This window comes from Alexandromys fortis, unplaced genomic scaffold (assembly GCF_014885135.2).
Source record: "Alexandromys fortis isolate MF-2015 unplaced genomic scaffold, M_Fortis_MF-2015_v1.1 scaffold_80, whole genome shotgun sequence".
Classification (NCBI taxonomy): Eukaryota; Metazoa; Chordata; class Mammalia; order Rodentia; family Cricetidae; genus Alexandromys; species Alexandromys fortis.
This window is the reverse complement of record NW_026068174.1, coordinates 7015510-7027937: the sequence shown is the minus strand read 5'-3', so window position 1 is coordinate 7027937 and position 12428 is coordinate 7015510. Positions and strand designations below refer to the sequence as shown.

At 47.7% G+C, this 12428-nt stretch overlaps 1 protein-coding gene across 1 annotated transcript in view; it reads right to left on the bottom strand.

Moving 5' to 3' along the window:
• Positions 1-7674: 7674 nt before the first annotated feature.
• Positions 7675-12428, bottom strand: part of Rflnb (refilin B) — a 9647-nt gene continuing 4893 nt past the window's right edge. The window contains exons 2-3 of the mRNA XM_050128607.1: positions 11196-11241; positions 7675-11094 (exon numbers count right to left, since the gene is read on the bottom strand). Of these exons, the coding sequence (XP_049984564.1) occupies positions 10726-11094; positions 11196-11241 (415 nt within the window). The 3' untranslated portion in view covers positions 7675-10725. The remainder of the gene's footprint in view (positions 11095-11195; positions 11242-12428) is intronic.

The following is a 12428-nucleotide window of genomic DNA, read 5'->3' as shown; positions in this document are numbered from 1 at the left end:
TCAGAGCGCTCAGGAAACTGAGGCAGGCGGATTGGGAGTTTAAGGTTCAAGGCCAGCTTGGGCTACTTAGAGAAACTATCTCAGAAAACAATTGTAAAACACTAACTTGAGAGAATTAGCAACATCTGTGTGTTGTCCATTCGTCTATTTTGTTCTGTTAATAAAGTTAACGGGTGATACACAGATATTGTGTTTAAATGGTTCTGTTAAAAATATAGAGGGTGGGGCTGGAGAGACGGCTCAGTTGTTAAATGGGATGGCTGCTTTTCCAGAAGCCCAAAGTCTGTCCCAGCTCTCATGCTGGGCAGCTCACAAATACTTGGAACTCTGGCTCCTGGGGACCCAATGCCTTCTTCTGGAATCTCTGGGAGTCTTACACACATACACATAAATACATTTTCTCATGTAAAGAAAAACCCAGGAGTCTGGGGAGATGGCTTAGTCTGTAAAATGTGGTAAATGTGGGTGGTGGCACATGTTTATTCCCAGCTGGGGAGGCAGAGGCAGGCGGATCTCCGGCAGTTTGGGGCTAGCCTGGTCTTCATAGGGAGTTTCAAGCCAGCCAGGAGTCATCCTCAGCTACATATTAAGTTCAAGGCCAGCCTGGACTACAGGATACTTTGCCTAAACCAGCCAAACAACAAACAGCCTGACAGCGACAGTAAAAACACGCATGATCATGTCCCCAAGCCACTAAACTCATATCTACAATCCGCTTGCTAGAGACTGGAGATCACTACAGAGACGGTTCATTTCCCCCTCATTTCTGAACATTGGGTTGGTTTCCTGTTCTGGCTGTTCTAAACAACTCTGCAGTGAATACCCTTATATGTACATTTTATGAAAAGTTCCAGTGCTTCGGATGCATTCTTGAGACTAAAATTACAAGCTAGAAGATAATTAAAACAAACACGTTGCATAGCTGCTAACTCAGGCCGGGACTGTTGGAAGCTCTTCTCACTCAGTGGTGCCTTTAATCCTGGCATCGTCTCTGAGTGGGGAGAACTCTTGTTCTCTCCAGTTTATAGAGTTTGAGGAACAGGAGATAGCATGGCTAACAGGTGACGAAGCGGCGATTTGAACCCAGGCCTTCTGGCTCAGCGTCTGTGTGGACTTACCTGTCCCTCTAGTTGGCTTCCTGATTTCCTTAGAACCAAACCGGAAGTAGCCCGGAAGACCTTGTGTGCCTTTGATTTCTGCTCCTTTCCACCACCAGGTGCTAGTAGAATCTTCTGGGAACCTGATGCCAGCTGGAAACCTGTCCTTTCAGGCTGGTGTCGCCCAGGCTGCTCCTTGCTCTGGCGTGCTTGTGGTGAAGCTCAGGACCGAGTCTTGCTCTCCTATCAGCTCGCTGCTGTGTGGCTCTTGGTGATGGCCTTACCCACAATGCATCCCTCTCCTGCTGGCCTTTACTCTTTCACCTGCTGCCTTTTAATGTAGTCATGCCTGCCCTTTCTTCAAAGCAACTGGATCCAAATAAAAGCTAAATAAGTACGAGCAAGAAAGTTCACGTAAGCTAACTTTTCAGGGCCTTCCTCGCTCCCAGACTTCTTTGGTGGTGGCGGTAGGAGGTGTGGTGCTGGCACTCGGAAGATTCTATTAATTTTCTTTGCCTGGCTTAACTACCTAAACAAAGCACTTAGGCAGCCCAGGAGGACAGTCATTTGTCATCGTAGCAATTGTTTCGACACAGCCAAGATCCCCGAATACTCATTCTGAACCAGCGGCTTGCAAAAGGGAACAGCAGCTGTCTGCTCACACTTCATGTGGTCCAGCGCCTGTTCTGTAAGGCTAAAGCCTGGATTCACGCTCCCACCATTTACAAACAGTGCCTTGCCTAGCATGTGTGAAGCCTTGAGTTCAATCCCCAACACTGCAAAAGAGAAAACCGACCCACAAAACACACACACACACACACACACATACACACATACGCACACACAGTGTCTTAGTTATTGTTCATAAAAAGGCATATGAGGCAACTTATAAAAAGAAAATATTTAATTGGAGGCTTGCTTACAATTTCAGAGGTTGAGTCCATTACCATCATGGCCAGGAGCATGGTGGCAGGAAGACAGACATAGAGCTGGCATAGTAGCTTACATCTTATCAGCAAGTTGGTGGCAGAGAGCCAGCTAATGGGGCATGTCATGGGTTTCTAAAACCTCAAAGCCCACCTCCAGTGACACGCCTCCCCCAACAAGGCCACACCCACTAATCCATATCAAACAGTTCCACCAACTGGAGACCAAGCATTCAAACACAGGAGCCTATAGAAGTCATTCATATTCAAACCACCACAGTTAATATGAAAGAAACTTGTGTTGAAAGCCAGCCCGACTCCTGAGTAGTGCAGACTGGCCTGGACCTTGTGATTGTCCTGCCTCCATCTCTCCATCGCTGGAGTTACCAGCTTAAGCTACCATGCTCTGTGCAAAAATCTTTCTTCTTGTTTTTCAGATCCTTTTATTGATATGTGTGTGCGTGTGTGTGTGTATGAATTGATGGTCGTCATGTGTGTACAGGTACACAGGAAGACTACAGGGTGTCACATTCACTGGAACAGGCAGGTTACAGGGTACTGTAACAGGAGTTACAGGCAGGTGGGAATTGTCTGATATGGGTACTAGGAACCAAATTCAGGTCCTCTGCAAGAATAGTAAGTGCTCTTAACTGCTGAGCCATCTCTCCAGCCTCTAAAGCACAAATCTTGACAGACTGGAGAGTCGGCTCAGCAGTTAAGAGCACTTGCTGCTCTTGCAGAGGGCCTGGGATCGATTCCTAGCACCCACATGGTGAGTCACAACCTCCATGAATTCAGTTCCAGGGGATCCAAGGGCCTCTTCTGATCTCCAAGGACACCAGGCATGAACATGGTGTACATGCATACCTGCAGCAAAATACTCATATGTAAAATAAAATGAATAAATCTAAAAATACATTTGTTTTATTTCTTTGTGTAGCTCTGGTCAACCTGGAACTCACTCTGTAGACCAGGCTGGCCTCGAACTCACAAAGATCTGCCCGCCTCTGCCTCTTCAGTGCTGAGATTAAAGGCATGCACCACTACCTCCTGGCCTAAAAAAATTTTTTTGAAGTAAAAAGTTATGTGTTTTATTTTAGTGTGTGTGTGTGTGTGTGTGTGTGTGTGTGTGTGCAAACTTGTGAATTGCTTCATGTGGGTACTGGGATCCCAAATCCAGTCCTCGGGTGGACAGCAATGTCTCTTTGGCCCCTACCACTCTTACTCTTACGTGCATCAGAATCTCACCACCCAAAGAGTGTTCTCTACCAGTGCTTTATCTCCGGGGAATTTCTCTTTTCGCTAATACTTCAAGCATGATAGAAAGACAAGGGTAATTGTGGGGACATAGAGAAGAAGTGAAGGACCCTGCCCCTAAAACTGAAGCCTGTCACTAGCTGAGAATCAGAATTCTAGCACAATCAACGCCATGTGCTGTAAGGGACGTCAATCATTACGGAGCCCAGGCTGGCCTTAACTCAAAACCACTATTTGATTGCAACTGTTTCTTCTCACTATATAGCCCTGGTTAGTCTGGAACTTGCTATGTAGACCAGGCTAGCCTAGAACTCACAGAGATTGACCTCCCAAGTGCTGTGACTAAAGATGTGGGTCACCTTGCTAGGCTCACAACTGATTCTTAGCTGTGTATATTCTGAGACCTTGATGTATTCAGTTCTCACTCAACAATCCCTGGTAAAGTTCTAGAGTTATTATAAAGTTTTCTATATAAACACCTCTGATAGGGACAGTTTTACTGCTTTCATTCCAATCTTCATTTTTTTTTCTTTTCTTTCCCATTCTCCTTCCCTCCCTCTCTCCCTCCCTCTCTCCTTCCTTCCCTTCCTTTCTCCCTTCATTCCTTCTTTGCTCTCTTATTTTTTTATGAGACAAGACCTGTCTTTGTAGCCCTAGCTGGCCTGCAACTCAGAGAGATCAGCCTGCCTCTGTCTTGCTAGTTCTGAGGTTACCATACCAAGCTATGCAGAAAGCTTTCTCGTCGGACTATCTTTGGACCTAGAGATTTATTATTAATTATTAAAGCTTGTCCTTAGCTTAGACTTTTTTCCAACTAGTTCTTTTTTTTTTACAAATTTTAAAAAATTTATTATGTATACAGTGTTCTGCCTGCTCACTAGAAGAGGGCACAACCGGATCTCAGTACATATGGTTGTGAGCCACCATGTGGTTGCTGGGAATTGAACTCAGGACCTCTGGAAGAGCAGCCGGTGCTCTTAACCTCTGAGCCATCTCTCCAGCCCTCAAGCTCTTAAAACTTAATTAATCCATATATTTTTTAATATCTACATTCTGCCACATGGCCCGGTTACATCTGACTTGCTCCGAGTCTGCTGTGTGCCTAGATTCCTCCTTCCTGTTTCCGTCTCTGCTCAGAAGTCCCACCTATACTTCCTGCCTAGCTATTGGCCATTCAGCTTTTTATTAGGCCAATCCCAGCAATACATCTTCACACAGTGTACAGATATCCCACAACAAGGCTGTTTATTTTTCTTGCCTTAGGCTGGTGAAGACCTTTAGACAATGATGAAAGTGCCATTTCTGCTTCAAGTCCAATGTTAATATTTATTTCATTTTTAGAGGCCAGCTTATGGTAAATGGTAATAGCTGAGCACAGGGAAGCCCTGAGTTCAATCTCTTGCTCTTAAAATAATAGGAGAGACTAGAGAAAGAATCATAGGAATGATACGATGCATTCCTGAGTGTTTATTTCTGAGTCATAGCTCTAAGGCAAATAGATAAGTCTCAGCCTTTCTTTCCTGTGAACAGCTCACGAGGCCCCCATGCTCTGTGTGTCCTTTAAAGGTCTCTCTCTCTCTCTCTCTCTCTCTCTCTCTCTCTCTCTCTCTCTCTCTCTCTCTCTCTCTNCTGTGTGTGTGTGTGTAGGTGTATGTGGAGGCCAGAGGTTGACACTGAGCGTCTTTCTCTGTCAGTTCTCCATCTTGTTTTCGGAGGCAAGGTCTCTCACTGAGCTCACCGATTTGCTGGCCAGCGAGCTCCAGAGATGTCCTGCTTGGCCCCTGGAGCTAGGATTGCAGATGTGGGTACCACAGCCTCCAGCTTTTCACACGGGTCCTGGGGAGCTCCTCCCACTTGACCGAGTCTTTTCCACAACCTGTAGTTTGCCATGGCCTGGAACTGGCTACACATCCCAGGCCAACCCTGAGCCCAAGATCTCCCTGCCTCAGCCACACAAGTGACAGAATTATAGCCTTGAATAACCAAACCTGGCTTAAAGGGCCTCCGTTTCAGTCTTTCCTATCCCCCTCTTCTCTGCTTTGCCTCAAAAGATCAATGAGTTAGAGAAAATGCTATCCCAAAATGTGGAACTTTGGCATCTAGTTGTGGCGGTAGGAATAGGGGAAGAGAAGGACTGTCTCTTCCTGACACTCCTCGCCTTCCCAGAAGCGACTGTGAAACGCCTTCCCTTCACTTTCTGGCCAGAGGCAAGCCATAAAACCAAGGAGGGCCTGGAATACCAGCACTGGAATACCAGTTGGAGATGATTGTAAATTCAGGGCTAGCCCGAGCCACATCTGGAAACCCTGTCTCAGAAGACCCAGCAAACAAAACCCTAGGTAGTCTGCCCTCTGACCTCTCCTCAGTGGTTCTCAACCTTCCTAACGCTGCGACCCTTTTAAATACAGTTCCTCATGTTGGGGTGATCCCCGACCATACATTTTTTTTGTTACTACTTCATAACTGTAATTTTGCTACTGTTATGAAAAGTTATGTATATACCCGTGTTTCCTGATGGTTTTAGGCAACCCTTGTGCAAGGGTCTTTCAACCTCCACAGAGATATAGAGCCACAGGTTGAGAAACACTTCCTTAAGCCCTTATTGGGACATGCATCCTGCCCTAAACTAGGAAGGAATGCCATGTAGAATGCCAAGCACCTCCCACTCCCAGTACATCTGGTGTGTGTATGTGTGAGCGCGCATGTATGCATCACTCAGGGTTGATGGCTGGGTCTTCATTATGGAAGTCAGGCTAGCCTCAAAGTCTCAATCTTCCTGCTTCCATCAGCTGTGAGCTGGGGTTACAGGTGCAGGGCAACAGGGGCAGCCGTCCGTCAGGTTTTTACTTCTGCTAGCCCTGTTATGCCCAGATCAAGGAGTCCCCCCCAAAACCAACTAGGAGACTGAGTCCTGTATGTAAAAGCAAGGAGCCTTTGTTCTTACACAAGTCTGCAAACTCGGACTCTCCGTGTGTCCAACTTATTGGAGTGGTCGGAGAGCCCTGAGCTCAGTTAGGGTTGGGGTTTTATAGTAGAGGGGTGAGGGATCGCTAAGGTTCAGGACCCCTGATTCACTGATATTTGTCTAGGGGTGCCCTGGTGAAAAGCTGTCGGGGTGTGTGCTGGCAGGTGATCCTATCTATAATTGTTGGAACGTTAGGAATTTCCTTTGGATGGTCTGTTTCTGGGTGGTGCCTGGGTGGACCCAGTGGTCTTTTCTGGAACCAGGTATTACCTTAGGGTAAACTACTGAGACTCAGGTCTCTATTGAACTTGTCACGACTGGGTCCTACGAGCCCTGCATCTCAGAAAGCACTTGTTACATCAATCTGGATGTTTCCCTCTTGCTCATCAGTCATCTTTTGCTATAGGGTCAGCTGGAGACAGGCCAGAGCAAGTCATTACTCTCCTTCTCCGCAGGGCTTTACCTCATCAGATGGTGTGAATCTTTCTTTTTAGACTTGAAAGTGTCATTGCCTCCACCACCTCATTTAGAGATCCTGGCAGTGAGGGCGACAGCTCAACTCAAGATAGCCACACTGTGCCCCTGACACTCCCTCCATCCGACATTCCTGGACAGAAAGCCTCCAGAGGGCTCTTCATAGATTCTACTCTGTGTGTTGTCCAGCGCCTGCAGGGGTTTCCAGCCCAGAGCCTCGGACCGCAAGGAAAGCAAGATGGATTCCACCAGGCACGCAGTGGGAGGTGCTGTGGAGAGAGGTGAACAGACATCCCAGGTCACGGCTACATTTCCAGGAGGATCAATGTCAGGGGAGAGTACACATTGACTCTGGAATCCAATTCCCTTACTAAAAGTGTGCCCAGCAATCAATATCCCTCCCCCACAAGAAAGGCTGCTCCCATCTGCATGTTAGCAGTCAAATAAAATCACATCTATCTGGGTGTGCTTGAGCGTGCCCGTAATCCCAACAAGGTCATCCTTGGCTGCACATCTGAGGCTAGCCTGGGCTACATGGGAACCTGTCTCAAAAATGTGTCAGTTTTCTTTTCAAGAGACAAACAGGGGCCGGAGAGCTGTGGGGTTGATGAACAGGGCTCCTGGGCGGGGCGGGGGGTGGGAGGGTCTCAAGATGAGGGTCTTTCCTCAGTGTGCTGATTCCAACATCATAATTTTACCTAATAAAAATAAAAGCAGCCCAGGCATGGTGGCACAGCCTGTAATTCCAGCCTGGGAGACAGAGACTGGCTTGTCTTCGTGAGTCTGAGGCCAGCCCAGTCTACAGGGTGAGTTCCAGGCCAGCCAGGGCTGCACAATGAGCCTGCTTATTAAAACTACCTAAAACACCAAAACCACACACACACACAAAAAAAAAAACTAAAAAAAAAAAAACTAAATGAATGAAAAATAAATAAAGCAAGCAAGCATCCCTGGGTTCTATGTTGTAGATAATTTATTGTTAAATGGAGAAGTCACAAAGCAAAAATGGAGTGGAACAGAAGTCAAAGGTAATTTTAAAACTTTTTTTTGTCTTTTGCTGTGTCAAATATTTTCTAAGTTTAAAAACAGGGAACACGTGAAATGAAGATACTTGTTCAAATGAAGTCTGCTTTTAGACGGTTGAAAGGAAGACTACCTTTCTCCAGAAATACACAGCATCTGCAACAGCCATAACTTAAGAATCAGAGCAAAAATCTTCATAATGAACACACCCGGTCTCTCACGCACACTTAGGAATGTCAAGTGAGTGAGTTTTAAACTCTTCCACTTTGCCAACTATGGGGAATCTGCTCTCGGCTGGCGACACCTCCATCAGGCTGCTCCGGGATGCCTGCAGCTTCCGGGCCTACAGCGTTCGAGGCAGGTTTGGAGAATGAGAGCTGGCTTCTGAAGAAGACCCTCACGGCGCAAAAACCACCTTTCCATCCCCAGTAGATATCCACAGTCGCTCGCTTCTACTTACTGATACAGTTCTGGTTCCATCCACACCTAGAATGTTCTGCCTGAACTTAACATGATCCAACTTAACTAAGACCAGAGAGAGAGAGAGAGAGACAGAGAAGGAGAAAATTCTTAAGATATCATTCTGAACCCAAAACACGTGTCTCCAAAGGGGCAGAGCAAAGCGTTGGTGATTTTCCTAATTTAAAAATTGCATTGCACCCCGCGGTGGTGGCGCACACCTTTAATTCCAGTACTCGCACTCAGACAGAGGCAGAGTTCAAGGTCAGTCTGGTCACAGAGCACACTCCAGGGCTGGCTCCACAGCTACTGAGAATCCCTGTCTCAGAAAAAAACAAAACAAAACAAAACAAAAATCCAACCAAACAAAAAAAGATTTTATTTATGCTTGGGGGTGGTGCACACCTTTAATCCCAGCACTCAAGAGGCAGAGGCAAGTGAATCTCTGTGAGTTTGAGGCCATCCTGGTCTACAGAGTGAGTTCCAGGACAGCCAGGAGAAACCCTGTCTTGGAAAACCACTCCCCCCCCCCAAAAAAAAATTGTATTTGCTTTTTTTTTTTGTCCCGAGATAGGATTTCTCGGTAGCTTTGGAGCCTTGTCCTGGAACTAGCTCTTATAGACCAGGCTGGCCTCGAACTCACAGAGATCTGCCTGCCTCTGCCTCCCGAGTGCTGGGAAAAAATGGTATTTGCAAAAAAAAAAAATTGTATTTCCCACTTCAGTGACATTATAAAGTGAGATAGAAAACCCACTTTTGCCAATAACTGCTTTCCCAAAGCCAAGCAGCATTTGTTACTCTGACTTCAACTGAGGAGCTTGTGTGCCCCAGTGTTTCCAACTGAGCTGCACCCTAGTCAGCTGAGACCCTGAAGCCAGCAACCTCTCTGCCCAGAGAGATGAGTTAAAAGCACAACAGACCCGGCACTGCCGTCTGCAGGGGGCACGGACTAGGCGGCTGTGGCTCTAGACAGCTCCACAGTCTTCAAACGAGAGTGATTATCTTTGCACCTCTTTACCATACTAACAAGTCTCTGCTGTAGCCCCAGGGGAGCCAGCTTGTTCTCAATTCTGCTTTCTGGACAGATGGAAACCATGCTCAGAGACCCAGAGACATCACAGAAGACAGAGCCGCTGTAACCCACTTGACATGATTTGGATGTATTCAGAGGAAATATGTACAGCTCGTTCTTTCCAGTGCTGGAATCAAACCCAGTTTGCCACTTTCTTTCCTGCAGCACTGTGGGGCCTGGCAGGGGGTTCTAAGGGGCAGGGGAGCAGGGGCAGCCTGGTGCACAGCACCCACTGGGTCAGCATTGTCCCTGCTACTGCGGCTGGCTCAGCTGGACTCTCTAAGTTGGCCGGGAAACACCTTTGATTCGTCACTTCTGGGGTGCAGTGGTACAGAAGAAATGTCCCCCATGGCCACAGTGTCACTTTCCCATTCCTGAATTCATCTTAGCTTCCTCTGGATGGTAAGCAATATTGCTTGCTTTTTTGGGTTAAACCCAATTCCCCCCAGTCACATCTGAGTCTGTCTCCTCCTACTGCAGCTGCTCTTAGGCATGGCGGCCCACAGCGGGGTCCCTTTTCATGCACTTCCAACATGCGTTTTTTTCCAAAGCATTCTTTCAAAAGGCCGTTTCTCTCAAAAAGAGCCCTCTGCTGCATTTTTGCCTTGTGAAAAAAAAAAAAAAAAGGAAAGTATTTCAAAACCCCAAAATACCTATGAGCAGAATTACACAAGTCTAGGGAGATGTTAACCAGATGCCAAGCATGCTAGGGCTGCTCCAGAGCCCGCGCCTGGAACCAACCTTTGAGAACCAGACGGGTAGTGCCCCAGACCGGGCTAGCTGTTTACCCAATCCAACGACGGCGGAACGGGCAGAGAGCTTATGTTTCACAGGCATCTCCTTTTGTGGTTTTTGTTTTTCTCCTCTAATATCATGAAAAAGATTTTGATAATACTAAGAATTTGGATTAGCAGGGGAAAAAAAAGGAAGTGGAAACAAAAAACTGGTCCAGCACGGGAGTCTCCCCAGATTGGGCACATCTGTGCATCACAGCCCCCAGAGGCAGCTCCCTTTCAAGATATGCGTGGCTGAAATTTCTTAGAATTCACTCTTTCTACTCCAGAGACGGTCCCACTTTCTTCATCAGAAAATGGAGGACAAGCTCACCTCAGCCCGTCCTGATGGCGTCGTCCTTTTGTTCTGCCTATCTTTGATTTCCCCCAAACAGAGACTTTGGGGAAACTGCATCAACCAACCAGAACATACATATACCTGCTCCTTTAAAAGAAACTATCCGAAAAATTTTAAACGAAGCCAAGTTTCTCTATTATTTTAAGATGCAGTGATTTTTTTTTCTCCTTCCCCTGGCTAGGCTTAGAGGTATCTCCAGGTTAGACTCCCCTGGGGCTGGGGTGACGTGCAAGAGCAAAGCGTCACCCAGCTTGTCCAGGATGGTCTGGGGGCCAGGGCAGTGTGTGAAGAGCAGGCCCAACCCCGAGTAGCTAGCTTGAGTCAGCATTCATCCGAGAGACTGTCACTACCCAGGAACTCTGTGGCCTCGAGCTCCACGCTGGACAGAAACCTCCTCAGCTTCTTGTGGCAGTTGTAATCCAGAGTGGTGGTGTAGACGGTCTTGGGGTACTTGGGGTAGACGATGGTGGTGCTGAGGAAGCGCGTGGCCTTGTGGCGGGGCTCGAAGCGCACTTCGGCCTTATAGTTTCGCCAAGTGCAATTGGGGATACAGGTGACTGTCTGGCTGCAGGAAGCCACCACCAGGCCCAGGGGCATCTGCACATCGTCAATGAAGTGTCTCTCAGAGTCGTACTTGACCGAGGAAGTATACCTGTAGGGAGACACAAGCCAGCATGAAGCTGTCCTGAGCTAGGAACATGGGGTCCCAAGTGTGATGGCTCATCTCTCCTGGGGTGCATCAGGGAGAAGCAGCAAGAGTCTACAGGAGTGTTTTATGGGAGGCACGTTACTCCAGCTGCTTCTGTCTCAGGACCTAAATGGAGCTTCCCAAGCATCCTGGAAGAGGAAAGACAGATGAAGAGACGAAGGTCTCAGTGTCCGTGAATGAAGGACCTGGGTGGGTGGATGGGTGGTTGAATGGATGGATGGACAGACGGACGGACGGACTGACTGATGCATTTGCAGGGCTGGGGATACAAACCATAGCCTTGAGTGCTAAGCAAGAACTCTACCCCTGAGCTAAGCTCCCAGGCGTGAGCTGGGACCTAAATGCAGCACACAGGCTTCTGAAGTTTACCATTTCCCACAGCAGGCCACAGCCCTGAATTCCATTCCCATTTACATAAGAAGCTAGAAGCCCTCAGCCTAACGACTTAACTTGCCTATGCCTCGAATCCTCTCTTATGACAAAGGGTCTACATGCAGCCAAGTGCTGCTGGGGTAATTAAGTCACTCACAGCACATAGCCATTCTGGGTTTGGTCATTGACTGGCCACATGTACGACAGTGGTCCCACGGATTATATCACCCAGTGACATAGCACCTTCTTATTATGCCCAAGTGCATTCTGGCATGTGATGACTTGATACAAGTTAGAGTCTTCGGAGAAGAAGTAACCTCGATTGAGAAAATGCCTCCAGAAGTTTAGCCTGAGGGCAAGTCGGTGTGACATTTTCGCGACTAGTGGTTGATGTGGATGAGTGCAGCCCACTGTGGGCAGCGCCATCCCTGGGTAGGTGGTCCCAGGGTGTATAAGGAAGCAAGCTGAGCAAACTCGGGAGTGAGCCAGTAAGCAGTGCTCCTCCATTGTTCCTGCTTCTGGGCTCTTGCCTTGACTTCCTTTTATGATGTGAACTAAGACGTCGTGCGGTGACGGTGACATTACCTGAGGACCTGTTCTCTGAACGGCTCTGTTGTTGGGCAGAGCTGAGTCATGGAATAAAGTGGAGTCAGCTGCTCTCTGGGGTAAAGAGCTTCTCCATCTGCTCCATGAGCAGCTAGCTCTTGAATGAGAAGAATTCTAGAACTGCCAAGTGCTATGCCATGGCCTCAACTATGGTTTGGAAACCTCCCAACTCTGGGAGACCAGGGACCTGACCCTGTCAATGAAAGCCAAGTGCATCCCTGATGGCCACAAACGAATTCGCCATTTACATCCCTCAGTTGCTTTTCTACCACGACTACCACCTCCACCACCTCTACCACCACCACCTCCTCCACCACCACCACCACCTCCACCACCA